We start from the raw sequence: 25,148 nt of genomic DNA on the forward strand, positions 1-25,148 counted from the left end.
CGTGAGAACAGGAAATATGCTTGACGAACCTTGGTTTGCGGCTGACTGGTCGGCGGTCAGAGCTACGCGAGATAAATCTTCGCGCAGCTCAGTCAAGAGCGATAGAATGTCTCTTCCTTCGAAGAGAAATATTTGAATTTGAAAACTAGCGCAACGGCAAATAATTCTCGAAGGCAGCTCAGTAGGTCTCGAATCGAATTGAGTCAATAATGAGCAAAGTTCAAGTGGGTGAAAACTTGTCTTAGATTTGGACGATAGGTGGGGGAAAAATGTTTCACAGTTTTGAGTCAACCCAGGCAAGAGAACTGGCGGGAGTAAATATCGGTGGATTTTAGCAGGTGGTCGTTATCTAATTTCCGTACATAAAAGGCTATCGCCAACCCCACCACCGGCGAAATCGTCGTCCCGTCGTCACTCGGTCCTTCATCACGTCACGCCAATTCCCTCTGAGAATACATTCGACGAAGATCGTTTAGATTCCGACGTCGATTCGGAAGGGTGTATCACTCGTCCGTACTAAATTCCTAACTGACAAATATTCGGGGGTTGTTTGTGTTTATGCGCAGTCAATGATTCCTGCGAAGTGATGTCGCACTGTGTCGTTGACAATCCAAGGTGATACGCGGTCGGCGTGTTTACTTAGGTAGTTAGCCTGAAATTGACGGGTGACAGGTTGACGCTCGGGAGTAGCATCGCGCCAGGATGTCTGATTCGGTCGACGCGTACGTCGAGAAGATGAGTAACCTGCGTGTCGGAGAGGATCCAAGTGCCGGAGGTACGGGCGGGCGTGTCTCGGGTTCACGGCCCGAGGGTCAGGTCCCCATTAACAGGACACCGCTCCAGCGTCCCGTCGGGGCTATCGAGAGCTTCATCGAAGGTGGAGGCGTATCCGAGACAAGGCAGCCACCCCCTGACTACAAGATGTATGAACGTGAGAATATCATCGCCGCGTCGCGGTTCGCGACTCCGAAATCCGTCGAGTCAATCGGAACCCATCACCAGCAGCAAATGGCTAGGGGTCAGCAGGCCCCTGTTTACGAGAACGTTGATTGTTACCCTCAGAACACGATTCCTTCTCATCTGCCATATTATCACCCAGTGGAGTCTAGACACAGCCCAAGGAGCAGCCCCAGGGGATCCATTGCAGGCGATGCTTACGAGGCGACGTTTCGCAAGGCGCAGCCCCAGGTACCGCCTGGATCTCGGTATCAGTCGGCATCCTCACCAGCTAAGGAGCTGCCCCCATACGAAGCTCCACCTGTGTATGAAAATATCCAAGAGGTTCATCAAGTTCAAAGCAGCTTTTCTGACTCATCGGCTCACCATCATCATCAGCAACGGCAGCAGCAGCAACAGCACAATAAATCTTGTCCTCAGGTTCTAAACTTCTATCATCCGGCAAACATGGAGGGAGGTGATTATGTTGTCATGACAGGAAAGATGAGCAGCCAACCTCACCAAAGACCTTCGGGAAGTCAGAGTCGTAGCCTAAGTTACAATGGGGTTAGTCATCAACGAGGATCCATTCCAGATCCCTCTTCTGTTCGTTACATTCCATCAATGGATTCGCAAGGTTCAAAAAATGCCTATGTTCCCCCGTCTGAACTCCATCTCCAGGGAAACAGGACTTATGCTTATTCCCCGGAGCAGCATTCACCAAGAGCTAACCAACACCTAGCTGGCAGAGACCAGGGGGAATCGCCACCTGTTCGTCTGTTGTCCGAACCACATCACTCTCCTTATCGAGAACAAAGTGATGTGATACAGCAAAGCTATCGACAATCTCAGAACATTGTCGATCAAACTCCTCCAAACTATCGAGCAAGTCCGAATCAGACAAATCCTCGATCTACTACATCTTTTAGTCAGTCAAATTTCCCAGGTGTTGATCAGCGATCGGATCTTCAAGCAAGGAACTCACCACCTGTTTATCCATCTATGACAAGTCGGCACTCTACGGATCGATCTCAAATTGAACGTGCCGATCTTCTCGTTAGAAATAGCTCGCCATCTTATTCATCAGGCCGCACAAACAGATCTGATAATCAGTTGAGGATTGGTGGACAAACTAGTGATATGCGAAGCTCACCTAAAGCCAGTCCTACACACCCTCAAATCTCCCCAATGGAACCTGCTTCTCAAATGATGTCTAATGCTCTTGGAAATGCTAGATTCGCTCTGCCTCCCGAGTCTATACCATTGTCACCAGTTAGAGGGCAAGTACAACCTGCTGTAACAAGCGCGTCTCAGTCTGTCAATGATGATACAGCAATTCATAAACCGAGAATTATGAGCCTGCCACCAGGAGTGACCAGCGGTGTAGCAGGGCCTGTGTATTTGAGTGGTGGAGTTCCACAATTGCAAAAAGGTGCAGATACCAGACCAGAGACACCAATGTCAGTCACACCACCCATCAAACTGGCTCCTGGAAAAGGGTTACTGCCATATAGTGTTACACCCCCTAGACCTTCGGTAAATTTTGTAGCTACACTGTTATCTTTGATCTATTGCGTTTAACAAAAGATAATTGAATAAATTACTCCTCAGGGTCCAACAGAAGCAGAGAGGAAAATAGAAGAACTTACAAGACAATTGGAGGAGGAAATGGAGAAACAAGAAGAAGAGGGGGAGTACTTTGGTGAGATTTGTGATGAGGTTTGATTAACAGCTATGTGTAGAATGCAATAAATAACTCTGACTTTACATTTCGCAGGAATTTGTCACACATGTGGTGAGAAAGTGACAGGAGCTGGTCAGGCGTGCCAAGCTATGGGTAATCTTTATCATACCAATTGCTTTATTTGCTGTTCTTGTGGCAGAGCGCTACGAGGCAAAGCATTCTACAATGTTCATGGGCGTGTTTACTGTGAAGAGGACTATCTAGTACGTAGCTGTTAAGCGTCTACCATTTAGTTGAGAACTAACAATAAGTACTTACTTATTGTTAATAAGTACTTGCTTATTGTTAGAATAGTTTTATCTTATTAATACTGTGTTGATTTTATTTCCAGTATTCTGGTTTCCAGCAAACTGCAGAGAAATGTGCCATCTGTGGGCACCTAATCATGGAAATGGTAGGATTAAACGTTGCTTCACTATTATCATTCAATCCTTGTTGGAATTCACTAAACTATTAAAATTTTTAACAGATCCTTCAGGCCATGGGAAAGTCCTATCATCCTGGGTGCTTCAGGTGCTGTGTCTGCAATGAATGTCTCGATGGAGTACCTTTCACTGTTGACGTCGACAATAAAATTTACTGTGTCAATGATTATCACAGAATGTTTGCCCCAAAATGCGCTTCTTGCGGCAAAGGAATAACACCTGTTGAAGTAATTGTTGGAAAATGTTACAGCTTCAATATCGTAATTAAATATTTTCTTTCTTATTCTAATGAATTCATCAAAATTTTTTACAGGGTACTGAAGAAACAGTACGTGTCGTTTCAATGGATAAAGATTTCCACGTTGATTGTTATGTGTGCGAAGATTGCGGAATGCAATTAACAGATGAGCCTGACAAAAGGTGTTACCCGCTAGACGGAAGGCTCATGTGTCGAGCATGTCATATACAACGGCTCTCGCATACGCAGCCTAGACCGCCTCAGCCAGTTTCTGCAAGCTATCAATTTATGGGATAAATTCCTCCACTTGTGGTAGATATAACACATAGAACATTTTGATCCGGAACTTCAATCTTAATCTTTAGGGGGGTGAAATAATCACTTCTAATCTAACTACACTACTAGTTACACTAGCCAAACCGAGTGACAAGTATACATATATATATATATATATATATATATATATATATATATATATATATATATATATATATATATATATATATATAAATATATATTATAAAGTAATATTTAATTATTTATGCATCTGAGAGCTGGCCAGCGATTTTACGATGTGCCAAAGTTGTTTATTCGATGCGATAGATCGTTGATATTCTGGCTTTGAAATACTCTGATCGTCACACGTATAATATTTCATAGACTCAGATTGTTGTTGCATGGCTCTCGGGTTATGAACATACATACATGCATACATACATAGTATATTTATTGCCTAAGATACTCTTGGCATAATGAGTGTGGCGTAGTAACAAGAAGGACATACCGAGTTGCATAGGCAACTGTGATATAATAGAATATTCATGCATAATAGTAAATCATTTTTTGTTGCTAGTTACTTTGTGAAAGACGAATTATGTCTCTTGTAAATATTGTGTATTATTACTTAGCGGAATTTTGATTGTGGTGCGGCCAATTACTTCACTACAGTACGCCCAAACAAAAATTTATTCGTACATTTATACTTTGATAAACTTATCCACTGATTCATATTTTTACCATGCAGTGGCACACCTTGTTAACAGCATAATGTAAGTTGCAAACAAAACCTAGATTATCGAACGCAATACAAATGTGATGTAATAACAGATGATCAAAAAACATGATTTTGCTACGAAAAAAAAAGAGGCCAGTTTGGAATTAAATTAGTAATCCACGATCAAAATAAGCTGCCAAAAACTATTTACAATCATACTCCGCAATGTTTATGTACGTATTATATCGTATTGTTCAAAGTGTAAGCCGTTTCCGCATCTAAGACGACTCCCAATTCTGAGACAGTATTTCAGGGTGTTTTTATTAGTTACTCACCCATAAGACAAAGACGACTTTGGCAGATACTATCGACAGCAAAAAACCTCTACTTATATTCGGAACAATACGGTAATTGTTTTTCGTTTGGGCTCAACTTAGTATTAATTGTTGTAGATATACACACATACACATTATATTTAAATAGAACGAAGTGGCGTACAAAGTCATTGCCACATAGAATACTATGAGGTACTGTAAACATTATCATTGGTCATGAAGTTTCCAAGGTTGAACAGGTAGACTCTTACAGGCGCACGAGAAAAGAAAGTATTTATTTACATTAAATATGCCCTACTTTAGAGTCTGGTGTGGACTGATTTCCTATCATTGACCACAACGATCCGCATGCAAAGAGATCACAATCTTATCAGATGACTATATAAAAGCAAACCTGACATACAATCAAATTTACTAGGGAAACCAATTTAAAACTGATATTACTTGATACATTAGTAATGTGAGCTGGAAAAGAAGTCAATTTTTCTAAATTTTTAGCCGATATAATCAAAAGCCATTGAAATCAGGTAAATGAAAAATCCTGATTAAAACATTATTCTCCATACTTTATTACAAACATTTCAATACATCATTTACAGGATACCACAAATTTGGCATTAGGGAGCATGGCTCATATTAAATTATCAAACATCCTGGCAGCCAACCATAGGCATACAAAACATGTACTACGTTTTTGGTGGATCAGCTTGCGTTTGACCATCCTTGCACCCTACTTTTCCGTAACTTTTCTTGTGCTCAGAAACACTCTGTTCTGCACTTTGTGGCTTCTATATGATGCAAACAAAATATATTCTTAATGTAAATTACTTATTCAGCTAATTAAAATTGAAATATCATGTAACATTATTGCTTACTTGTGTAGGAGTTGTTCGAAGTTTCGATTTCATGTAACCCATTTTGCGAAGATACCTGATGCCTAATGTTGTACCTCCTAGAAGAACAGTAAATCATAAATTATAATCTTATCTCGTTGAATATACCTGAGAAAGCTCTGACTCACCAACAGTAACCATATATCGAAGGGGTGTAAATATTTTGTATAATGCATATACTATAGCCCAGAAGCCAGCACTGGAACCTCGTAGAGCCTCAATATACTTTTCACTAACATGCAACTTCTCCAATATCCAAATCACATCGACGCTACTAAAAAATGAAGAGTAACCTGCTGTATTATGAATGCGTAGCCTTGTCTCCTTGTTAAAATGGGAATCTTTGGCTTGATCCAAGACCTTTGTAAATTTATACGTACTTTTTAGCTGCCACGTAAAATATCAGTACCCAGCCAGCCGATGTAACTACATGTACCGGTATGAGAACGTACCAGTAGTCTTTGGTCATCTGTTTCATTTTCTGAAAGACAGTTAACTGCTGCACAGGAGTTGAAGTAGTATTGCAATCTTTGTTAGGTTGATTGGAAAAGAACCGACGCTGAGCAAAACCAGTAATGTTGTAAGGGTTACGCCTTTCTATTTGTTTCGTTTTATAAACTTGTGTCAATGAGGGTTGACAATACATCTCTGAAAATAAATTACATTTTCTAGGGATCATATCCTTCGACGATACTTAGAAAGATTCGAATCACCGACCTACCGAAAACCGATGTCCCAAGTTTTTGCCCTTGTGGTAAGCAGCGGCGTCTCTCATAACCCGGAAAAGATGTTTGCAGGTGTGCTAGATTCCTTGACAGTTTCACAGGCGAACTGACTAGCCTTAGACAAGCTCGTCCTATAAACAGTTCCATTATTTTTTAGCAGTGAAGCTGATGATACACTCTACCATCAGACTCGATTTATGAATTCAAGTGCTTCACGGTATCACATCAATAGTACGGATTACATATGTGGTAGTTTATCCGGTATGTAGTTTAGTATGGTAGCAGACGATGTAGCGGTGTTTTACGTTTTAACCAAAGAGCGCGTTCTATTTCATGTGATGTGAATTATCAGTGTAGGTGCCTTACCAACATGGAAAAATCTAATGTACTAGAGATCCGATTATCGACTTTTTCTCACGTACGGTGTATATTACTAGATTGTAGAATATGCAACAATTTCGTCCACCTCGAACCGCAGCAAACTTCGTGCAGTTGTCAGAAAGCCATTCAATGTTGCGGTGTCGGTAAATACACACGGGTTCCAACTCCTCGAGTGCTTTTGAAAATTTATAATTGCACTGGTTTACCCAGTAGAGTATTTACACCGTTATCGCAAATACATGGGAACGATCGGTGACACAATCTGGAATGATTCTGATGATCGGAATATACTTTGCGATATTAATGACAAAGTAGCTTTTATGAAATATATTACCGTGAAATTCATATCATTTAATCCAGACATATTCTAAGGGGTTATTATTTCTATTAAAAAATGTCTTCTTCGCCCGAAGAAACGGGTCCCGCGAATGAAAATGAAGGTAACCGGACTCCTTCGCATGATTCAACCGTATCTGGCGAGACTCTCGATAATCGTGGAAGTACTGGCAAAAGAACAGCCGAAAAACGAAAATTAGTCGACGAAGACTCAACCAAACAAAGCGGCGAAGGTTATGATGAAGCAGCGGACGATACTAGACAAGATGCACAGGTGAGACATTATAGTTTAGATATCAAAGTTTACTGTGCGCGTTGTCGCGAACAATTATGTTCTCGCTCCCGTTTTGTTTACACGAAAGAAAACAATTCATACGAATTACTGTGGTATTACCTATGCGATTATTAGCATGTTATTTTTCGGATAATCGGATGATCAATGAGACATTGTTCGTTCGGGTATTCATGACATTCTACATATTTCACGTCTAATAGAACAAAATTGTTCGGCAAGTAACAAGTTACTCTGTAGGGTGAATCGGAATTGTTTATTTTATTTACGATTCCACAGTGTATTTTTTGATAGGCGACCCTGACACTGCGAAAGGTGATGCGTGATTTTGAAATTGCGGTATTTCAAGGAAATCCTAACCCACAGGATGCTTTTTACTCGCGGGAACGTCCTCTGTCGGAAAAGTTCTCAAAACATAATGTAATAATTTTTTGAAAATTTATGTACTGTAAATATCTGAAATTCAGAGATGCCTTGAGAGAAAATTCTTTGTCAACAACCCGCTCGATCTAAAACAATATTCCGTCATTTTCGAAACTCGTTCCCGAATCCTGTTCTTGATCATCAAGTTATATGAAAAAATAACATGCTAATACATACCTGGATGAATAACAAATTTTTAATCATCTAGATACCTGAAAAAATCACTTACCGTTGATCATCCAATGATAGTTACACATGTGTATATTTGTTGCTCGTCTTCAAATGTAATATTGCAAACGTCTCATATGAATCATATTTGCCTCTTCCTATACTTTTCACAGGACCTTAATCCTTGCTGTATTGATAAGTTGACGACAAATTTCAGACAAAGGAATCTAGTATTCCGTCAGACCTCTCAACAGGTGACAAGTTAGCTGGAAATTCAGCTTTGGTAACGAAGCATTATAATACACTCGAATCGAAAGGCCTGACTCAGAGATCTCAAAGCCGCATTGTTCACATGAGGAATTTCAACAACTGGATCAAAAGCATGCTGATAAGTAAGATTAACCATTATTTTGTATTCAAATTCATCCTGGCAAAGTTAATCGGCTGTTCAATGCCTGTTTGGTGAAACTAATTTATAAAACTAATTTCATAATTACCATAGTTATAATGATAGTTATTTGCCTACTTAATAAATGCAGATATAAAAAATAGTGTCTTTTTCACATAGGTGAGTATCTGGGAAAGGCACGTCAGGGTAAAGGCCATAGGGCTCCATTCAAAGTTCTCGATATGTGCTGTGGCAAGGGTGGAGATCTTTTGAAATGGTCAAAGGCAAATATCACCCACTTAATTTGTGCGGACATAGCTGAGGTGTCCGTGGAGCAATGCCAGAGTCGCTACAATGATCTTTTGAACAGAAGTTCTAACAATCGAGGATTCGCACCAGTCTTTACTGCAGAATTCATTTCCGCCGACTGCACAAAGGTTCGTTCACGTAAATTCTTTTTCCTAGTTATTGACTAATAAAAACTTGTTATATCAGGTTAGACTGAGGGAAAAATACAAGGATGCCAGCTGTCAGCTCGATCTAGTGAGCTGTCAGTTTGCATTCCACTACAGCTTTGAGTCAGTACAGCAGGCTGAGTGCATGCTCAGGAATGCAGGCGAAAGCCTGAGGCCGGAAGGATATTTTATTGGCACTATACCTGATGCCTACGACCTCGTGTATGTAACAGAAGTACAAGTGTACAAATCGATTCTTCAGAAATGAAGGCTGTACATTGCTGATACTTCATTTTTCGTCTATGTCTATGCACAGATCTCGGTGGCAAAAGAGTGATACCAACAAGTTTGGAAATGACATATACAGTGTAGAGTTTCTATGCGAAGACAAAGTAAAACCTCCATTGTTTGGAGCCAAGTACAACTTTCATTTGGAAGAGGTTGTCAACTGTCCAGAATTTCTTGTACATCTACCAACTCTCGTAAAACTAGCTTTAAAATATGGTTTGGAGCTTGTTATGTTTGAAAGGTAAGAAATATATCTCATTCAAAGAGACATCGAAGCTAACATTAATATGCTTCTTCTGTACAGATTTGAGAACTTTTACGAAAGAATGAAAAGTGAGGGAAGGTCGTTGCTTGGCAAAATGCGAGCTCTCGAGACGTATCCTCCTTGTCACGAAGCTCCTCTTCTCGGTCAGAATCCCGAAGACTATCGGTATGCAGCACAGTATATGCAGAATTCAACTGGACACAGAAAAATTGGCACTCTTTCACTACCAGAATGGGAAGCGACATGTGAGTGACTTTAACATAGTCAATTTATGTATACAATAAAAATTTAATTTATCATCTTAAAATTCTTATCTTATATTACAGCTTTGTATGCCGTATTTGCTTTTCAAAAGATGAAAACAACGTGGAATGCAGAGGGAAAACCTGAGTACTTTAAAGTTTGAAGATAAATATGCAGGTATACCTATATATTTCGCGGGGTTTACTGTCTACGCGACACAATAGGAATTATTTTATTATATTTAAATATCTATAGGTAACGAAATGTAATATTCCAAGGTTTACAATGTTTTTGTCTAATTGGCCCGTACTGGGAAGCAGCATAGACATATAACTTGGGAAGAAGGCTCAGAACAAGCCTAGCTAACCAATTGTTCATCATACTCTTATAACCACATAATTTATAAATTTAGATATCATCAACTAAATTTCTCAATTTTTTTGAATTTTTTTTACAATCAAGTGACAGAAGAACGTTATTGTTTTCCAATACCTGATCTGATCGTTTCTAATCTGTAATAAAATCCCGAAATTATATAGATATAATGAAATATCGCGGCTTAAAAATAATAAATTTTTCATACAATAACAAAAAGCTCCAGCACGTTGTTTATTTATTGAGTGAACAAAATTCTATACACTTATAATAATCTAGCTGTACCATCAATGACTTATTTCAATGAATACCAATTAAAGGTATTATTGTATTAATGCGTGGTAAGTTGGATAATTTTTCACCTATGCAAGTGTGAGAGATTGGCGCGGCCGGTAACAACTATTTTCTTTTAAATTTTGAACAGATTATCGACTAATATAATAAGCATTAAAAATTCGGCTGATGAATTTGCCTAGGAAACGCTTGCATGAAACTACTAGCATCCGAAAAAAGTTCCAACCGTTCCTAATAAAATCCACTCATTTGCCCGGAAGGCAGCGAGCAGAGTCCAGGTAGAGAAGAGACAACTCAAAGGGGAGAAACAAAAATAAAAGTAAGAAGAAGAAAAGGCGAAACGGCCCATGTCCCGTGGCGAGTGGAGTTGAATCGAGGGCATTGGCACTCGGCCGAGTACCACCGAGGTTTGCCGAACTCATCCGGTGTGCTTCGAGAGGCGCATGCGCAGTTTTGCGTTTCGGGCACTTAGACGCTGCCAGGTTCATCCCGGCCGTTCGTCCGGTCTGTCTCCCAGAGCTCTTAGCGAGAGCATTGCGCGTAGTGTCGTCTGGTGTCGTTTATCTGTTGCGGTCGCACGTTACTAATGGATCTCGATCAGGCCACCTCCCAGCCAATATCCAACCCGGTAAGTGTCTACCATCCTCGTTTCCAATCTCTTGAACCGTCGTAGGTGCTCGGATTTTCCGATATATTGACCGTTGGGTCGGTTTTCTCTTGACAACCTCGACGAGAGACGCGAATTTTTCTAAGTCCCAAAATGGCGTCTGCGGCTAAGTCCCCACGTAGCACGATGTCACAAGATGTTGCGAGCAATCTACGGACCTTACGTTGCTATTTCGAACGTTCGTCGGCTCGCAGCTTGGCCTGTTCCGTACTGCAAACGTTCCTAAGCTCATGAAGTATTCTGATTATCTCATTCAGTTCCAATTTCAGGAGAAACGAGCCAAGGAGAACAGCAGTGCGGCCGGGAATCATGGAGGTAAGATTCCCGATCCTCTCACCCCTTTGCTACCCTCTACCTGGTTGCGTTACCCCTTCCCCGCACTCCTGTTCCCTCAACTAGAATCTCATAGCACACTCCATCATATGTCTACGCCGCGTTCGTTCGTCGTGTGCATCACCTCTGCTCGTCCGTAAATCTCCCGTACTTACGTGTAACGGGTATCCCGGTTGCAGGAACTCCCCCTCCCTCCTTTTTTACGTATGCGAAAACCTGTCGATAGTTTCGGCTATTATCGAGAAATACAGGATTCTTTGTTCCTTGGTTCTTTCTGTTTACCAGTACCCTTATTTCTCATAAGTATTTCACTTTAAATAGATTCTGCCCCATTGACATTGATGTCTTAATTCTAATTTAAAGCTATTGTCAAGTTATGGTCATATCCTAAAACAATAGTATGCATCGCATATACCATATCTTGTTCCACTCTGGTTCCTACGATAAAACAATACCAGACTCTTATCAAAACATTGCTTCAGTGTGTTTTTTCTTCACTGTTAGATTCCCATTTAAATGGCATGTCCAATGGGTATGACCTCAAAAAAGAGCACAAATCTGAGCATAGGGACAAGGATAAAGAGCGCCCACAGAAATCCGAGCACAAAGATAAAGATAGAAGTAAGGACAAGGACAAAGAACGTAGTCACAAAAGCGAACATAGGGACAAGGATCGGCATAAGCACAGTTCGAGTTCCTCCAAGGTTGGTATTATTTTTTTTCCCTAGATTTTCACATACTTTGGTACCGCGTCATGGCAAATATTGATGTGTGACTTGAAAATTTCAGGATAAAGACAAGCATAGCAGCAGGGACAAAGACAAAATTAAGGAGTCAGAAAAAGAAAAGAAAAGTAGTTCTTCATCGAGCCGCGATAAAGATCATAAAAGTAGTTCAACTTCAAGCAAAGACAAGGACAGGGACCATCACAAATCAAGTTCCAGTTCTAAGGACAAGGAAAGTTCGCGAGAGAAGGAGAAGCACAAGTCGAGCTCAAGTTCTAGCTCTCGCGACAAGGATAAAACATCTTCAAAGGATAAGGACAAAGATAGAAAGCATTCTTCTGATAAAGACAAGGATAGGCATAGTTCGTCACATTCAACTACTGAAAAGGACAAGCATCGATCATCAGATAAAGACAAACATCGCCACGATAAGGACAAGGATAAAGATAAAGACAAGGATCGTCGTCGCCAAGACAAAGAAAGATGTAAAGAGTTATGAAATTAGTAGTTTGTAATTTTACGTTTTACATGTTGTTGAATCCATTTTTGCATGGTCACACTTACCTTTTCTTTGCTCTTAGTTCTCACAAGTTGACAATAAATTTTCAGCTAAACACAGAGATGAGAAAAAAGATAAAAGCAAAGATGAGACAAAAGTTAAAGTGGAACCAAAAACTGAGCCTGAGTTGGTGCCTAAGATAGAACCAGTGGTGAACCAAGATTACCAGTATCAAGTTGACCCTGTCAAGCATCAGGTAAAAGAGGTAGCTGTTATTCAATGTTTTTGTAATAATTGGTGCTATTGATTTTTTTTATCTACGCGTAAAGTTTTTTTTTTATAAAACCAGAGTTTATCGATGGTTTATGACTCACACATTTTATTGAAAAAATTTTAAATAATTATGCATTTTCATCATTGTTCACGCAGACGTTTGATGATGATGATGATGTCGATGACGATAGCGGCGGGGAGCAGACTCTTTACATTAAAGAGGAGGATGACGGTGAGGAAGAGTGGAACAAAGATGCAACTATGGATTCCACAGATGCTAATGACACAAGACTTTCTGATCTCCACAACACTACTATTAAAACTGAGGAGGAGTCTGAAGAGGATGTGCCTCTGGTAAATATTTATATCATATGCTATCCAGTTTCAATTTTAATACATCGTTACAATTTCAGCACTTCGGTATTTAGACAATATAAATTTGTCAGTAATATCACTAAGTTTCAAACGTTTCAATCAACTTAATCAGGGTTATGTATTAATTAACACAAAGTGACAGTAGTTTGGCCTCTTCCAAGATTTTCAATAGACTTGGTGTTTTCAGTGGAAAGATGGCCTTCACTCTGGCAACCGGAACAAACCATCCTTGGCGGTACGTCGTCAGGCATGGCACGTTGTTCGTTGTTGTACATTTCTGTGTGTTTTATTCTTGGTATTAAATATAGAGGATTTGATAGACGTGTTCTTTCCTCAATATTTCAATAACTAGATAACACTGAACTGATGATTCATTTTTTTTTTTGTTCGTCCAGTTTGATGCTGCTCCGTCTTGTCAATTATTATTTATTTTTTTGTTTGCCAATCTGCTTGACATCTGTTTGACTAAATTTTTTTTGCTTCGTGATAAGTTTACTGGGAATGTTTTGAATTTTCGATTCAAAGGCTGTTCAATCTAACCTAAATTCACGAACTGGATTTTTTAAATAATAGAAATTTAATTCAGAATCTTAATAATAGCGTGGGAATTTCGTTTTCTAACCTAGAATTCCCCTTACAATATTCTCGCGAATTCTTCCCTATCCCAAAAACATTGGTTGCTGGCAGCAGTATATTCTAACATACTAATCTTATGTCATCTCGAGACAAAGATCTTGATCAGTTGGGCAATTCTTATTTTATCTAAATGTTACAAAAACTTGGCAAAAACATAGTGAGCAATAATCTATTTTCTCCGTTACATAGGAGTTACTGAATATTTTGTCTTAAACTGTAGTTTGCTCCTAATTACGAGATATATATTACTTCCTATTAAGATTGACATCTCTTACAACAGAATGTTAGAACAAACAGCTCATCATCGATGGTAAAAAGGAAAATTGAATCTTCCGATGAGGAAGATATCCCTCTTTCATCTCGCAAGAAGGTAAAAAAAGAAACTGCAAAGTTGAAGAAGAAAAAGAGGAAACATATGGATGATGAAGACGAAGAAGAGAATGACTATAAACAGGTACCTGAGCATTCCTTTGCTTGTCCTACTTTTTGAAATCACAAATACCGCGTTTTTCACTCTTACCCCAAAAATTGTAACCAAATTTTTCAGACTAAAGTAAAAAAGAAGACCAGCAAAACTGTAAAATCAGAAACATCACCACGAAAAAAGAAAGAGGAGGAATCACAAGAAGTCTGGAAATGGTGAGTCAAATGTATTTACCAATGAGTATAAGATTAATGGGTAGTAGCGAATACTACTCTGGGTTCATTGATACTCTGGGCTAGTTCACTGAGACATCGGTTGGAAAGTAGGAAAAGGTTGTCTTAGTCTTCCCTCATCTTTCCATCTATAATCGACGTTTTGTGGCCCATGTGTAGTATACGAACCTAAATATAATGAGATTAGTTTATTATATGTTGCGTATAGTGACTATATTCTGGTGTACTCTAGATCCTACTTCAAGCTCGCAAAAAAAAAAAAAAAAAAAAAAAAAAAAAAAAAAAAAAAAAAAAAAAAAAAAAAAAAACTGCTCCTAGTTAAAATCCAATATGGCCGTAGCCCGTGGAGCCTGTATGCTGCATTTGTATTGCCTGCTGCATTTGTATTGCCCTGTCTGTGAAGCATGAACAGATTGTTGCCGAATAACGGGAAATTTTGCTGCCCAAGATGGAATAAAATTTGTGTAATACTCACAAATACCATGTGCAATACACAGCATTCTCTCATGCTCAAACGGTCTCCTGTCTGTGACGGCTTTCAAATCCAAATTGTGAGGTTATGTTACCCTCCCATTTCATATCACGTTGAATCGCGATCCCGAACAATTCATCAAACTTTGCTGGTTACGGTTCACTCGAAGAAATTTAGGTGATGTGATGAATAATAATTTTTTTATTTCAATTGTTTTTCTTGTCTTTAAAACATTTTAGGTGGGAGGAAGAAAAAAAAAATGATAGGACAAAATGGAACTTCTTAGAACACAAGGGTCCTGTATTTGCTCCGGATTACGAACCATTGCCACAAGATGTGAAATTTTATTATAATGGTAAAGAGATGAAATTGAAACCAGAAACTGAGGAAGTTGCAACTTTCTATGCCCGAATGTTAGATCACGACTACACGACCAAGAAGATATTCAACACCAATTTCTTCACTGACTGGCGAGATGTGATGACTGAATCTGAGAGGTCGAAAATAATGGAACTGTCAAAGTGTAACTTCAAAGAAATGCATGCGTATTTCCTACAGAAAAGCGAAGAGCGGAAAGCAATGTCTAAGGAAGAAAAAAAGAAAATCAAGGAACAAAATGAGGAGATTCAAAAAGAATATGGGTTTTGCACCATTGATGGTCACAAAGAAAAAATAGGCAATTTCAAGATAGAACCACCGGGTCTGTTCAGGGGCCGTGGTGAGCATCCTAAAATGGGAAAACTGAAAAAACGGGTATGGGTTTTGAACATTAATATCTTCTTGTTGTATTGTTTCAATAAAAGCCAAATTAGGTACGTCATCTTTGCAATCATTTGTTCCGCTTTACTGCAAACCTGTTTCCCAGTTTACTTAAAATCGAAAATTTCTTCACCCTTCTCCTGTAGATATATCTGATCAACCAATTGACACCATAAGTTTTGGAATTTCAGGTGATTCCAGAAGACGTGTTGATTAACTGTTCCAAGGACTCCGTGATTCCAAAACCTCCACCTGGACACAAATGGCGAGAAGTCAGGCATGATCCAAATGTCACGTGGTTGGCATCATGGACAGAAAATGTTCAAGGCCAGGTGAAATACGTTATGTTGAATCCTTCGAGTAAGTTGAAAGGAGAGAAAGACTGGCAGAAGTACGAAATTGCCCGAAAACTAGCAAAATCAATTGATAAAATCCGGGCTGAATATCGTGAGGACTGGAAGAGCAAAGAAATGCGCATCAGGCAAAGAGCTGTTGCCTTGTACTTTATAGACAAGCTCGCTCTCAGGGCTGGAAATGAAAAGGACGAGGACCAGGCAGATACAGTAGGCTGCTGTTCTCTGCGAGTTGAACATATATCTCTACATGAGCATAAAGATGGCAAAGACTTTGTGGTAGTGTTTGATTTTCTAGGTAAGATATACTTTCCAATATGTATCTATCTATACATACCATATATAATATATGTGCATGTATTATATATGATACTCTGAACAATGGATCAGCTTATTTCACTCCATTGCTGTTGTTGAAATAACAACTTTTGATTTTTCATTTAGGAAAGGATTCAATCAGATATTACAATGAAGTACCTGTAGAGAAACGTGTTTTCAAAAATGTGCAACTTTTCATGGAAAATAAGTCACCTGGTGACGATCTTTTTGATCGTTTAAACACTACAGTTATGAACAAACACTTGAACGAACTAATGGAAGGCCTTACTGCTAAAGTGTTCAGAACTTACAACGCGTCTTGGACGCTACAGCAACAGCTTGAAAAATTGACAAATGCTGACGATACAGTGGCCGAAAAAATATTAGCATACAATAGGGCGAACAGGGCCGTGGCTATTTTGTGTAACCATCAACGGGCTGTCCCAAAAACCCATGCCAAGTCAATGGAAAACCTGAAGGCAAAGATTGTAGCCAAGAAGGAAGCTATAAGCGAAGCAGAGATGCAGGTCAAAGACGCCAAACGTGATGCCAAACATGGCTCTGTGAAGGAGAAAGTGTAAATATCTGTTCATTATTCTTTTAATTTTTTTTTTTTCACCTTACGTAAATACTCAATAACATGTTTATGAATTGCAGAGTGTATGAGAAAAAGAAGAAAATGCTAGATCGACTTAGAGAACAGTTGGCCAGACTGGAAGTCCAAGCTACAGATCGAGAGGAAAATAAAGAAATCGCCCTAGGAACATCAAAGTTAAACTATTTGGACCCTCGGATTAGTGTTGCGTGGTTAGTTATTCCATACGTTTAAATTCCATTTCTCATATCGTATTATAACTGTTACATGGGGTGATAATGTAATATAATTTTTTTACAGGTGCAAGAAATACGATGTTCCAATTGAAAAAATCTACAATAAGACTCAGAGAGACAAGTTCAGGTGGGCTATAGACATGGCCGGCCCAGAATACATCTTTTAACCCCGGAATGAATGTTGATGTTTACCGTGTCCCTACCCTGTAGGGAAATCGAATTCTACCAACTCAACAGCATTACAGTTCTTAGTGAATTTTATTTTAGTAAAACGCGAGAATACATACTTTTTTACGTTCACAATCACAAACATCCATCTTGATACATTATGTGTTACGGTAACAAATCACATAGCTGGTGTGCTGAACTTCAATTTAGAGAATTTTTACGTATGTAATGTAATTAGCACGCTAATTATACATTTTTAGTCGACACGGGTCCACAGCAATATATCCACCGAACGTAACTAATGAAAAGCTATGAGTCGTTCGACTTCGTATTCTGCTCATCATTGGGTTTAAAAATACCAATAGGTACTTACAGATATATACTCCATACCATCATGCATAGAATAATGGAAACACGCTACGGAATCTGAAAACATTCCACAGGGTTCGCTGCTGGTCATATTGGAGAAACCAGTGTCGACCCGTGTCTTCTACTCATTAGTTATTTAAAGTACATTCATAATAATTAACCGCTCCACCGATGAATTCCATTGGAGTGCTGCTGCTGCAAAACAATCGAGACTACGCAGGAACTTTTCAAACTTAGGTTTGATCCTTAGGTTTGGTCAAAACCTAATCTTAACCTTAACTAATTTAGACAAAATTTTATGTGAGTGTGCATTAGACGAATATATAGTGTAAATAAGAAGTGATCCGCATTAAGATTCTTTGTATTGTACTTGTATTATAACAATCAAGATACACTTGAAAACGTCTATTTCTTGACGTATGAACGTAGGTCAATTATCTTTCGTATCAGTGTTTTTCATCATATTGATGCCGTTGCTTTTTCACAATGCAGCTTCACTGATCCTCTTTTAAAATTTGATACCTACAATTTACATGAAGCTGCGTTCATTCGTTGATTACGGGGCTGGCCAAGTGCGGATATAAAATCGACGAATTATGGAGAAAATTAAAGACAACAATAACAAAAAATGTACTGAAAATTTTAAGCTGCGCGGGAGGTTTTGATTTCCGCACGGTTTGGCCATTGGACGATCAAACTGATACAATTTTATTCACCACCTTAGTTAGATTTATCTCAATCACGACTGCTATTTGAATGAGGTGTCGGAGCAAGTGGCCTCCCATATTTTTAGTTTAGTTGTATCTAAGCCCGTAGGAGTAAGATAAATAGTATAGGACGATTATGATAAAAATGTATCGACTTCAAGTCAATGGAATTGTCCGAAGCCTAAAATTTGAAGTTTGGGTGAGTGGCTTTCAGTTACGCGAGCTCCGTCAGCTCTATCGTGCGTGTTGTCATTGGGCGGTGACGTACATACATTGAAATTTTTCACAAAATCTAGAATAGTAAACAGCAACAAAAATAAGTATAATATTATTAATGTAATAAAGGCTAGTATCTTCGTACTTGTCCGTCTGGCATGTTACTGACAACGAGAGTCAGACTCCCGTGAATCATCAGTATGCGTGTGTTCTGAGATATTGCTGTTTCTGTATATTACAGGAATTATAATAAAATTCACAATAGTGTACAGTGACAAAACATGTCTTCGGATTATGATTCCCCTCGAACTGATAGTAGCCAATGCCAAGTAAGATAATAAAATAATATTCTATTAATTTATTTCTTCGTTAATATTTGAACAATGATTCATTACATTATTAACACTGAAAAATTTACACGTTTCTAGAGTGCACATGGTTCTCTATATTTGTTATTCATTATCAATGGTAATCGATCATGTGGAGTGTTACAATTTCTCAGCGTGCAGTATAATACCTGCAGTTTAATTTTGGACTATACTGAAACCAAATCTTGCAATTGCTTCATTTTTCAGCAAGTTTTTTGAGTTCTTCTTCGGTGAACTCAGAATCTTCGTCATGTGGCCAGAAGGTTGGTTTGTCCAATGGTCTCAAAGCATCCTCGGGATAAACATCGGCAAAGTCTTCCAAGGTCATCTCTTCGAAAGGAATAACACTTCTAATCTTTGTTAATTCGGCTTCATAGTTTTGGATGCGCTGGTTTGATTCTTCGATAAATTTCTTTATCTCAACTGCCTGAAAGAGAAGCAGTCCTTCATTATATCAGTACTGTAAATAGTTAAAAAAAGCTTCAACTGAGGAGTGCTAAAATGTTTTATGATTTATTTGGTATTTTCTGTTAGTATCTTCATGTAACATTACGATGGTATATCTTACCACTTCCTTTTCTTGCGCCTCCACCGCTGAGGTGTATTTATCTTCAGGGTAAGGAATTTTCAAGCTTTCAAATTCCTTTTGAAATTTGTCCACCAATCCAGCCGCAGCAACGTTTTTTTTGTAATAGGCCCAATCAAATTTTGGTAAGCTTTCAGGATTGGCTTGCATGCTATAATGATGAATAACTATTAAGTCTTGAATGAAATACAAATAGTAAGTTTGTAAGAGGTACCGAAAGGGAAAAAACCATTTGGTTCATATCCCCTCAGTTTCGTCAAAAGGACATATATTAAACATGTGACAATACATTTTTCAATGGAAAAACCAGCAAGGAATCTTATAACAAATATTAAGAATTTTAATTTTGTTACCACAAAACTAACAAGGAGCAACGTGGGGTCTACTAAATTTTCGCTAACGAAAAAAGTAGAAGCAAAGTTTGTGACTTTCTGGCATGTGTGACGAGTGCATTTTAATAGGTATTCGAAATGGCAGAAGGTAATTTCAATTCAAGATTAATCCAGGTCGCTGCTAATATTGCAGGACTATTTAGATACATTTTTAGTTAGTGGCGCATTGTGAAAATTTGTTACATAATGATTAAAAATTTATCTGTGAAGATTGTGGAGCCGAAATGGGTTTACTAACCGACGAAGATACTGGTCGGACTTGGTCTTGAAAGCTAGGAAAGATGGCTTTTGCGGCTCCGGAACTCTTTCGGCCATCGCTGCCCAGTTTATCGTAGGCCCAGCAATTCGACGTGCCATTTTGCAAATTATAATTCAGAGCCTGCCGCAACACTTAGAGAACTTGAAAGAAACCAATATGGCTCCGGCCTGTGACTGGAACGAAACGACCAGGTCCAGTTCGATCAAAACTCGCACGACTGACTGTCGATGTGATGCTATCAGAGAGAAACCTATGCTATTACAATCGACCGTCGACACGGTCGCGATCGTCACGATATAATTCGTATATTACAACATTTTATTTTTTCTTAACGATAATGGGTAATCTGTAATTTTACTTGTCCATTATTTATCGTATTTGGCTGTGAAAGTTTGCGTGATATTATCGCTAAGTAAAATAAAATGCAACAGCGGCATTATTTAGACATTTTGAAATAGACTACAAACTATTTTGCAAATCTTTATGATGAAAAATAACACGTCTGACGTCCTCTTTCGCAATCTCAATTGATTGTTCATTTCAGTTCTGAAATGACAGCAGAAAAATTATTATTTAGCGCGTTAAAATTATGTGGAAGGAGAATTGTTTACAATTTAGGTTCAAATGGACCGGTGTCGTCGTGGATTCGTTGTGCGGGAAATAGAAATTTCAGAAGGTGGATTCCACAGCTTGGAACGATTCGACAGCACCATAACCGCCACAAATCAAACAACGGTTTAAAATTTGTCATCGGAGGAAATGCCATGTTTTTCGGATTATTTGGTTCGGATGAGTCGGACGACGAAAAAGTGCCGGATTTCATTATGACTATGAAACGATCTATATTAATGATACAGGTGAAATGTGATATCAGTCGAACGTAGCAGACGATTTTATATTTCAGGTTACGTCATGTTATTTTGCCAGTAATCGTGATCGAAATTCATTATGATCGCTGCGCTCTTGGCACATCTTAATTTAATTCATTTCAGAAAGGAGAATTTAAAAAAGCAGAGCAGTTGTTGCACGTAGCCCTTCGCCAGGCTCAGGCGCTTCAGAATCACCAGGCAGTCACATACATCTATGACTTGATGGCAAATTTGGCTTTTGACCTTGGAGAGTACAAAAAAGCAGAGGCCCTCTTTGTCTCTGTAATGCAGAGGCTGATATCAAATGGAACGCCAGAAAATGATATAAAGGTTCTACACATGAGTCTAAAAATGGCTAAGATATTTGAACATCAAGGGGATACCGGGTCAGCATGCCACTGTGATTGAACATACTTACCATTGTGAAGTGTCAGCGCAATCATTCGGATATAATTATAATAATTTACTGTGCTTCTTCTTTCCTTTACAGAAAGGCAGAGCATGGATATACTTTTTGCCTAAAGCATCTCCAAGATAAGGTAGACAAGGGGGACGAAGATGAGGATGTTATTGTTCTTTGGGCTATGACCATGGATTGGTACGCCAGACTCCTTTTGTCTCAGTCTAAGCATGACAAGGCATTTGAATACTTTCTCAAAGCTTATGAAGTTTCACTGAAAATTAATGGAGAGAAGCACGAGCAGACCGCTGTCCTATTGAATGATCTCGGCACAATAAGTTTCATGAAAGGAGATAACGATGGAGCGATCGATTACTTAACTAAAGCTACAGAAATTGGTGACTTACAGATTTTAATTAACGTTATGTTTTATGCTGAGCATTTGCACTCGTACTAATTTACCAATTTTACCAAACAGGAAAGGAATTACCAGAGATGGAAGAGCTTGGTTCAATTCATGTCAATCTGGGGAATGTTTTCATGAAAAAAGGTCTTTACGATGCAGCTAAAAAATCATGTCAGGAAGGCTGGAGATTATCAAAATCTCGGAAAAATAAAGAGTCTTTGGTAGAAGCAAACGATTGCCTGGATGAGATTAACAACCTACTTTCTTCTTAGATTCACATATGTAGCAAGAGTTTTATTAATATTTGTTATCTTGGTGAGTTGACTCTTTGTATTATTTTTTTGTGGCCTCATATTGAACATAATTGTACAGTCCGAGATTATTCAAAAATATGTGTCAAGTTTTTCAACATAGGTTCTAGTAATGAGTATTCTTTGGAACAGCACTATCAATTTTGTTTCAACTCTTTTATTTTAATAACTTTCGGTGCTTAAGTAATTCAGCTTCTACAACGGTTGAGTACTGTAGAAGCTACAAAGTCGATACGAGTTTAAAGTTTATAATGTCAATGCAATAATGTAATGTAAACAAACCGTTTTGTCACTACTTCAGGATTGTTTGAAATTCGGTAAACCATAATCAAGCAACTAGACACTCTGATATTTTGAAAATATAACTACGTATTGAAAAGTCATTTAGAAACTACAAAATAGTGATTTTTTTAAATTTTTCGTTATGTTAACATTACTAAATTCATCCTCGTAAGTTAATTGAATAATTATTAACATTTGGCACCTGATATATTTTTGGTCAGGTGTTTTGTTTTGACCTCAATGACACTCAATAACAGATAATATCAAATGCGCAATTATATGCACTAAAAATGCCACATTACAAGTAAATCATAAAATCTCAAGCACGTTTTACTTAGTTTGTGTAAAATATGACTGAGTATTCCTACTTCTAAGTGATTAGTCTGAAATAAGTGTTTGAAAGGTACTTTACTGCAAAAGCATATTTCCAATTTAACGTGCGAATACTGAAACAATGATAGGTTTCATATAATTATTCAACATTAGTATATATTGTAGTTCAACTTTAATGTCGTGTGATGTATGCGTGAATATCCTCAAGTTAATAATGACTATAATAATTATTACAGCAACTGGATTGCACAGGAATTTGTTTTCACATCATAGCTAAATTACGTCTGAATCTACTTATAGTTATATAAAAATAAATTATACACGGTTGAAATCCGCGAGCTTTGCAACTACTCACATCTCTTGATACCGAACAAATCTCAACAATTTTACTCACATAATCTTCAAGAATTGTTCCCGATGTATAGCCATATATAAAAAAATGTGTAAAGTATGAAAAACATCAACAAAGAAAAATAATCTTTCTAGTAATGAAACTACAAAAAATCTTATGTAGCTAAATTATCTAAATTAAAAGTACATGCTGCTAGTCGAAAAATCATGGTCACTAATTACATTACTCCGTTTACAATTATTAGCAGCTCAAAATGATATCGTGAAAAAAATATTTTCTACAATTTGCAAGAAAATTTTTCACAGATACATGTACTGCACACGGTCACGGTATCAATCACTATTCATTCATACTTTGCTATTTGCACCATTATAAAAACACCGAATAACAAGGCAATAATCTCCTTAATCGACTGCCAAAATTTGGTGTCAGATAAAAGTTCAGGAATTACAGACACAGTCGCAATGTATATGAAGCCACCAGCGGTGAACGGTAATATCCATGAAGTGGCGAAATCACCTGTAATCGCAGAATATCAAAACATCAGTGGCAGACACTTATAAAAATAACAGCTAATCTATCAATCTTAATGAGTTACAAACAAGAATCAGAGCTATGATAAATGTATAAAATTTTTCATTCTTACCCATTCCTTCAGCTAATAAGGACACGCATGTTCCTGTAACAGCTCCCAGCGCAGTGCTTAGCTGGAGCCAAATTGCCTGAAAAATGAACATTGAAATGATTGGAAGATACTTAACAAAATTTCGGGCTTGTATTCAGAACCAATGTGAATGATAAATACAAAGATCACCTTTTTTCTGCTAACTCCACTTTGAATGAGAATGGCAAAGTCTCCAATCTCATGAGGCACCTCATGAAACAGAATAGTTACTGTAGTGGTGATTCCGATTTTGTTACCAGCTAAGTAGCTCGCACCGATAGCGAGTCCGTCTGTAAAATTGTGTGTAAAATCAGCAGCCAAATTCAGATACCCAGCAATCTTGATGTCCTCGATGAGTTCAGTTTTCTTTACCAACGATTGGTTGTCATTGCCATCAGACTTGTCTTTGTCGGAAGCCTTAGTCTGCTTCTTTTCCTTGACAGGAACGGTATGACTATGGGAATGTGAATGATTTCCCTTGACTAAACGCACTCCTTTTTCTATCATAAGGAACGTTATTATTCCCAGTAAAACTGATAAGCCAACAGTCATATCATGCCCATGTTCATGTCCGTGTTCTCCTGGTGGTACATGGCTATGAGCGTGAGAATCGTCATGTGCATGAGAGTGGGGTTCAAGAGCATGTGGAATCAGATGTAAAAATGCATCACCCAGTAAACTCCCAGAGGCGAAGCTCAGGACCATTTTCAGCCAAGGTTCTTTCTCTTTACTGTTGTCCAATGGAACCAGAAACAGAATTAAGAACGGTGCAGCAGAGATCAAGAGGGTTGAACCGACAGCATTTATCCAGAGAGACGCCAAGTCTCGACCCTTAGGAGGGTCGGAGGTTCGAGAGTCTGCGGAAACGTGGGCGTGATGTTTTTCATGGTGGTGCTGGTGGTGATGATGATGATGATGAGGCTCGTGGTGATGATTGAGATCAGCGGATTCGTGAAACTTTTGGTTTGCCGTTTGGCTGTATTTGAAGCTTGGAGGTTCATCGTGTGAATGTCCGTGGCCCCCGCAGAGAGCCGGGAATCCGAAGAAAATTATCAGTATTAAAAGTGCTAGAGCAACTCGCGAAGTAAAGGCACGACTCAGGAACCTTTGTTCCGGTATCACTCGACCCGTCATCTTCGCAAGGCTGTCAGGTTATGAACAATTTTTGTTAATCGGTCATGGAGTATGAATCTATTTTTAACGTAAATAAATGTATGTGTATACACTATATTTTGACTTGAAACTTTAGTCAATGCTAATTTGATACTGTGAAAAATAACGATATGTGTTTATCAGTATTGTAGGCTAGATTCCAGCGCATGGCCAGTTAGCATGCAATATAAACGTGGCTTGTGCACTTTTATTGGCCA

The 25,148-nt window shown here is 38.4% G+C and overlaps 7 protein-coding genes across 14 annotated transcripts; 4 read left to right on the forward strand and 3 right to left on the reverse strand.

Annotated features, from left to right (window-relative positions):
• Positions 1–228: 228 nt before the first annotated feature.
• On the forward strand, positions 229–3,813 carry jub (LIM domain-containing protein jub). The gene is made up of 6 exons (XM_046613489.2): positions 229–2,472; positions 2,548–2,638; positions 2,714–2,883; positions 3,012–3,074; positions 3,150–3,332; positions 3,419–3,813. Exons 1-6 carry the CDS (start codon positions 703–705, stop codon positions 3,638–3,640), a joined length of 2,499 nt encoding a protein of 832 aa, XP_046469445.1. The 5' UTR covers positions 229–702; the 3' UTR covers positions 3,641–3,813.
• A 1,404-nt stretch (positions 3,814–5,217) lies between these two features.
• LOC124212894 (uncharacterized protein C18orf19 homolog A) lies at positions 5,218–6,634 on the reverse strand. Of its 3 annotated transcripts, none has more exons than XM_046613502.2 (5): positions 6,283–6,634; positions 5,946–6,213; positions 5,694–5,839; positions 5,548–5,624; positions 5,218–5,460 (listed from the first exon to the last, which is right to left on the reverse strand). In XM_046613502.2, exons 1-5 carry the CDS (start codon positions 6,338–6,340, stop codon positions 5,359–5,361), a joined length of 651 nt encoding a protein of 216 aa, XP_046469458.1. In that variant the 5' UTR covers positions 6,341–6,634; the 3' UTR covers positions 5,218–5,358. The 3 variants fall into 3 exon arrangements, with proteins under 3 accessions (XP_046469458.1, XP_046469459.1, XP_046469457.1); XM_046613503.2 differs by having other exon boundaries at positions 5,946–6,046; positions 6,287–6,632; XM_046613501.2 differs by having other exon boundaries at positions 6,287–6,631.
• A 97-nt stretch (positions 6,635–6,731) lies between these two features.
• On the forward strand, positions 6,732–10,123 carry Rnmt (RNA guanine-7 methyltransferase). Its single transcript, XM_046613495.2, has 7 exons — positions 6,732–7,281; positions 8,108–8,282; positions 8,459–8,715; positions 8,774–8,955; positions 9,050–9,262; positions 9,326–9,531; positions 9,613–10,123. The coding sequence occupies exons 1-7, from the start codon at positions 7,066–7,068 to the stop codon at positions 9,690–9,692; spliced, it is 1,329 nt and encodes a 442-aa protein (XP_046469451.1). The 5' UTR covers positions 6,732–7,065; the 3' UTR covers positions 9,693–10,123.
• Positions 10,124–10,667: 544 nt separating this feature from the next.
• Positions 10,668–18,838, forward strand: Top1 (topoisomerase 1). Of its 5 annotated transcripts, none has more exons than XM_046613484.2 (14): positions 10,668–10,826; positions 11,135–11,180; positions 11,703–11,902; positions 11,988–12,408; positions 12,533–12,687; positions 12,852–13,049; positions 13,258–13,305; positions 13,987–14,160; positions 14,254–14,345; positions 15,075–15,588; positions 15,786–16,245; positions 16,392–16,842; positions 16,923–17,072; positions 17,161–18,838. In XM_046613484.2, exons 1-14 carry the CDS (start codon positions 10,785–10,787, stop codon positions 17,261–17,263), a joined length of 3,054 nt encoding a protein of 1,017 aa, XP_046469440.1. In that variant the 5' UTR covers positions 10,668–10,784; the 3' UTR covers positions 17,264–18,838. The 5 variants fall into 5 exon arrangements, with proteins under 5 accessions (XP_046469440.1, XP_046469441.1, XP_046469442.1 ...); XM_046613485.2 differs by having other exon boundaries at positions 12,533–12,678; XM_046613486.2 differs by lacking the exon at positions 13,258–13,305.
• A 61-nt stretch (positions 18,839–18,899) lies between these two features.
• On the reverse strand, positions 18,900–20,378 carry LOC124212896 (ATP synthase subunit d, mitochondrial). Its single transcript, XM_046613505.1, has 3 exons — positions 20,141–20,378; positions 19,493–19,661; positions 18,900–19,351 (listed from the first exon to the last, which is right to left on the reverse strand). The coding sequence occupies exons 1-3, from the start codon at positions 20,257–20,259 to the stop codon at positions 19,121–19,123; spliced, it is 519 nt and encodes a 172-aa protein (XP_046469461.1). The 5' UTR covers positions 20,260–20,378; the 3' UTR covers positions 18,900–19,120.
• Positions 20,379–20,404: 26 nt separating this feature from the next.
• Ttc19 (tetratricopeptide repeat domain 19) lies at positions 20,405–23,187 on the forward strand. Of its 2 annotated transcripts, none has more exons than XM_046613499.2 (4): positions 20,405–21,065; positions 21,154–21,416; positions 21,521–21,828; positions 21,909–23,187. In XM_046613499.2, the coding sequence occupies exons 2-4, from the start codon at positions 21,253–21,255 to the stop codon at positions 22,106–22,108; spliced, it is 672 nt and encodes a 223-aa protein (XP_046469455.1). In that variant the 5' UTR covers positions 20,405–21,065; positions 21,154–21,252; the 3' UTR covers positions 22,109–23,187. The 2 variants fall into 2 exon arrangements, with proteins under 2 accessions (XP_046469455.1, XP_046469453.1); XM_046613497.2 differs by having other exon boundaries at positions 20,405–21,018.
• Positions 21,557–24,912, reverse strand: Catsup (Catecholamines up). The gene is made up of 3 exons (XM_046613496.2): positions 23,929–24,912; positions 23,761–23,836; positions 21,557–23,633 (listed from the first exon to the last, which is right to left on the reverse strand). Exons 1-3 carry the CDS (start codon positions 24,910–24,912, stop codon positions 23,458–23,460), a joined length of 1,236 nt encoding a protein of 411 aa, XP_046469452.1. The 3' UTR covers positions 21,557–23,457.
• Between the last annotated feature and the right edge of the window lie 236 nt (positions 24,913–25,148).

This window comes from Neodiprion pinetum, chromosome 2, assembly GCF_021155775.2.
Source record: "Neodiprion pinetum isolate iyNeoPine1 chromosome 2, iyNeoPine1.2, whole genome shotgun sequence".
In the NCBI taxonomy this organism is placed as follows: domain Eukaryota; kingdom Metazoa; phylum Arthropoda; class Insecta; order Hymenoptera; family Diprionidae; genus Neodiprion; species Neodiprion pinetum.

Coding starts and splice junctions, on each gene's coding strand:
- LOC124212896 (XM_046613505.1), bottom strand. CDS start 20,259: ATGGCACGTCGAATTGCTGGGCCTACGATAAACTGGGCAGCGATGGCC. Junction 19,662..20,140: donor TCCGACCAGTATCTTCGTCG/GTTAGTAAACCC, acceptor TCATCATTATAG/CATGCAAGCCAATCCTGAAA. Junction 19,352..19,492: donor AGGCGCAAGAAAAGGAAGTG/GTAAGATATACC, acceptor CTTCTCTTTCAG/GCAGTTGAGATAAAGAAATT.
- Catsup (XM_046613496.2), bottom strand. CDS start 24,912: ATGACGGGTCGAGTGATACCGGAACAAAGGTTCCTGAGTCGTGCCTTT. Junction 23,837..23,928: donor GTGGAGTTAGCAGAAAAAAG/GTGATCTTTGTA, acceptor TTCATTTTTCAG/GCAATTTGGCTCCAGCTAAG. Junction 23,634..23,760: donor CTTATTAGCTGAAGGAATGG/GTAAGAATGAAA, acceptor CTGCGATTACAG/GTGATTTCGCCACTTCATGG.
- Top1 (XM_046613484.2), top strand. CDS start 10,785: ATGGATCTCGATCAGGCCACCTCCCAGCCAATATCCAACCCG. Junction 13,306..13,986: donor GGAACAAACCATCCTTGGCG/GTACGTCGTCAG, acceptor CTCTTACAACAG/AATGTTAGAACAAACAGCTC. Junction 14,161..14,253: donor AAGAGAATGACTATAAACAG/GTACCTGAGCAT, acceptor CAAATTTTTCAG/ACTAAAGTAAAAAAGAAGAC.
- Ttc19 (XM_046613497.2), top strand. CDS start 20,713: ATGACAGCAGAAAAATTATTATTTAGCGCGTTAAAATTATGTGGAAGG. Junction 21,019..21,153: donor GATCTATATTAATGATACAG/GTGAAATGTGAT, acceptor AATTCATTTCAG/AAAGGAGAATTTAAAAAAGC. Junction 21,417..21,520: donor GAACATCAAGGGGATACCGG/GTCAGCATGCCA, acceptor TTTCCTTTACAG/AAAGGCAGAGCATGGATATA.
- LOC124212894 (XM_046613501.2), bottom strand. CDS start 6,437: ATGGAACTGTTTATAGGACGAGCTTGTCTAAGGCTAGTCAGTTCGCCT. Junction 6,214..6,286: donor ACTTGGGACATCGGTTTTCG/GTAGGTCGGTGA, acceptor ATTTATTTTCAG/AGATGTATTGTCAACCCTCA. Junction 5,625..5,693: donor TCGATATATGGTTACTGTTG/GTGAGTCAGAGC, acceptor CTGTTCTTCTAG/GAGGTACAACATTAGGCATC.
- Rnmt (XM_046613495.2), top strand. CDS start 7,066: ATGTCTTCTTCGCCCGAAGAAACGGGTCCCGCGAATGAAAATGAAGGT. Junction 8,956..9,049: donor CCTGATGCCTACGACCTCGT/GTATGTAACAGA, acceptor GTCTATGCACAG/ATCTCGGTGGCAAAAGAGTG. Junction 9,263..9,325: donor GAGCTTGTTATGTTTGAAAG/GTAAGAAATATA, acceptor TCTTCTGTACAG/ATTTGAGAACTTTTACGAAA.
- jub (XM_046613489.2), top strand. CDS start 703: ATGTCTGATTCGGTCGACGCGTACGTCGAGAAGATGAGTAACCTGCGT. Junction 2,639..2,713: donor AGAAGAGGGGGAGTACTTTG/GTGAGATTTGTG, acceptor TACATTTCGCAG/GAATTTGTCACACATGTGGT. Junction 3,075..3,149: donor GGCACCTAATCATGGAAATG/GTAGGATTAAAC, acceptor AATTTTTAACAG/ATCCTTCAGGCCATGGGAAA.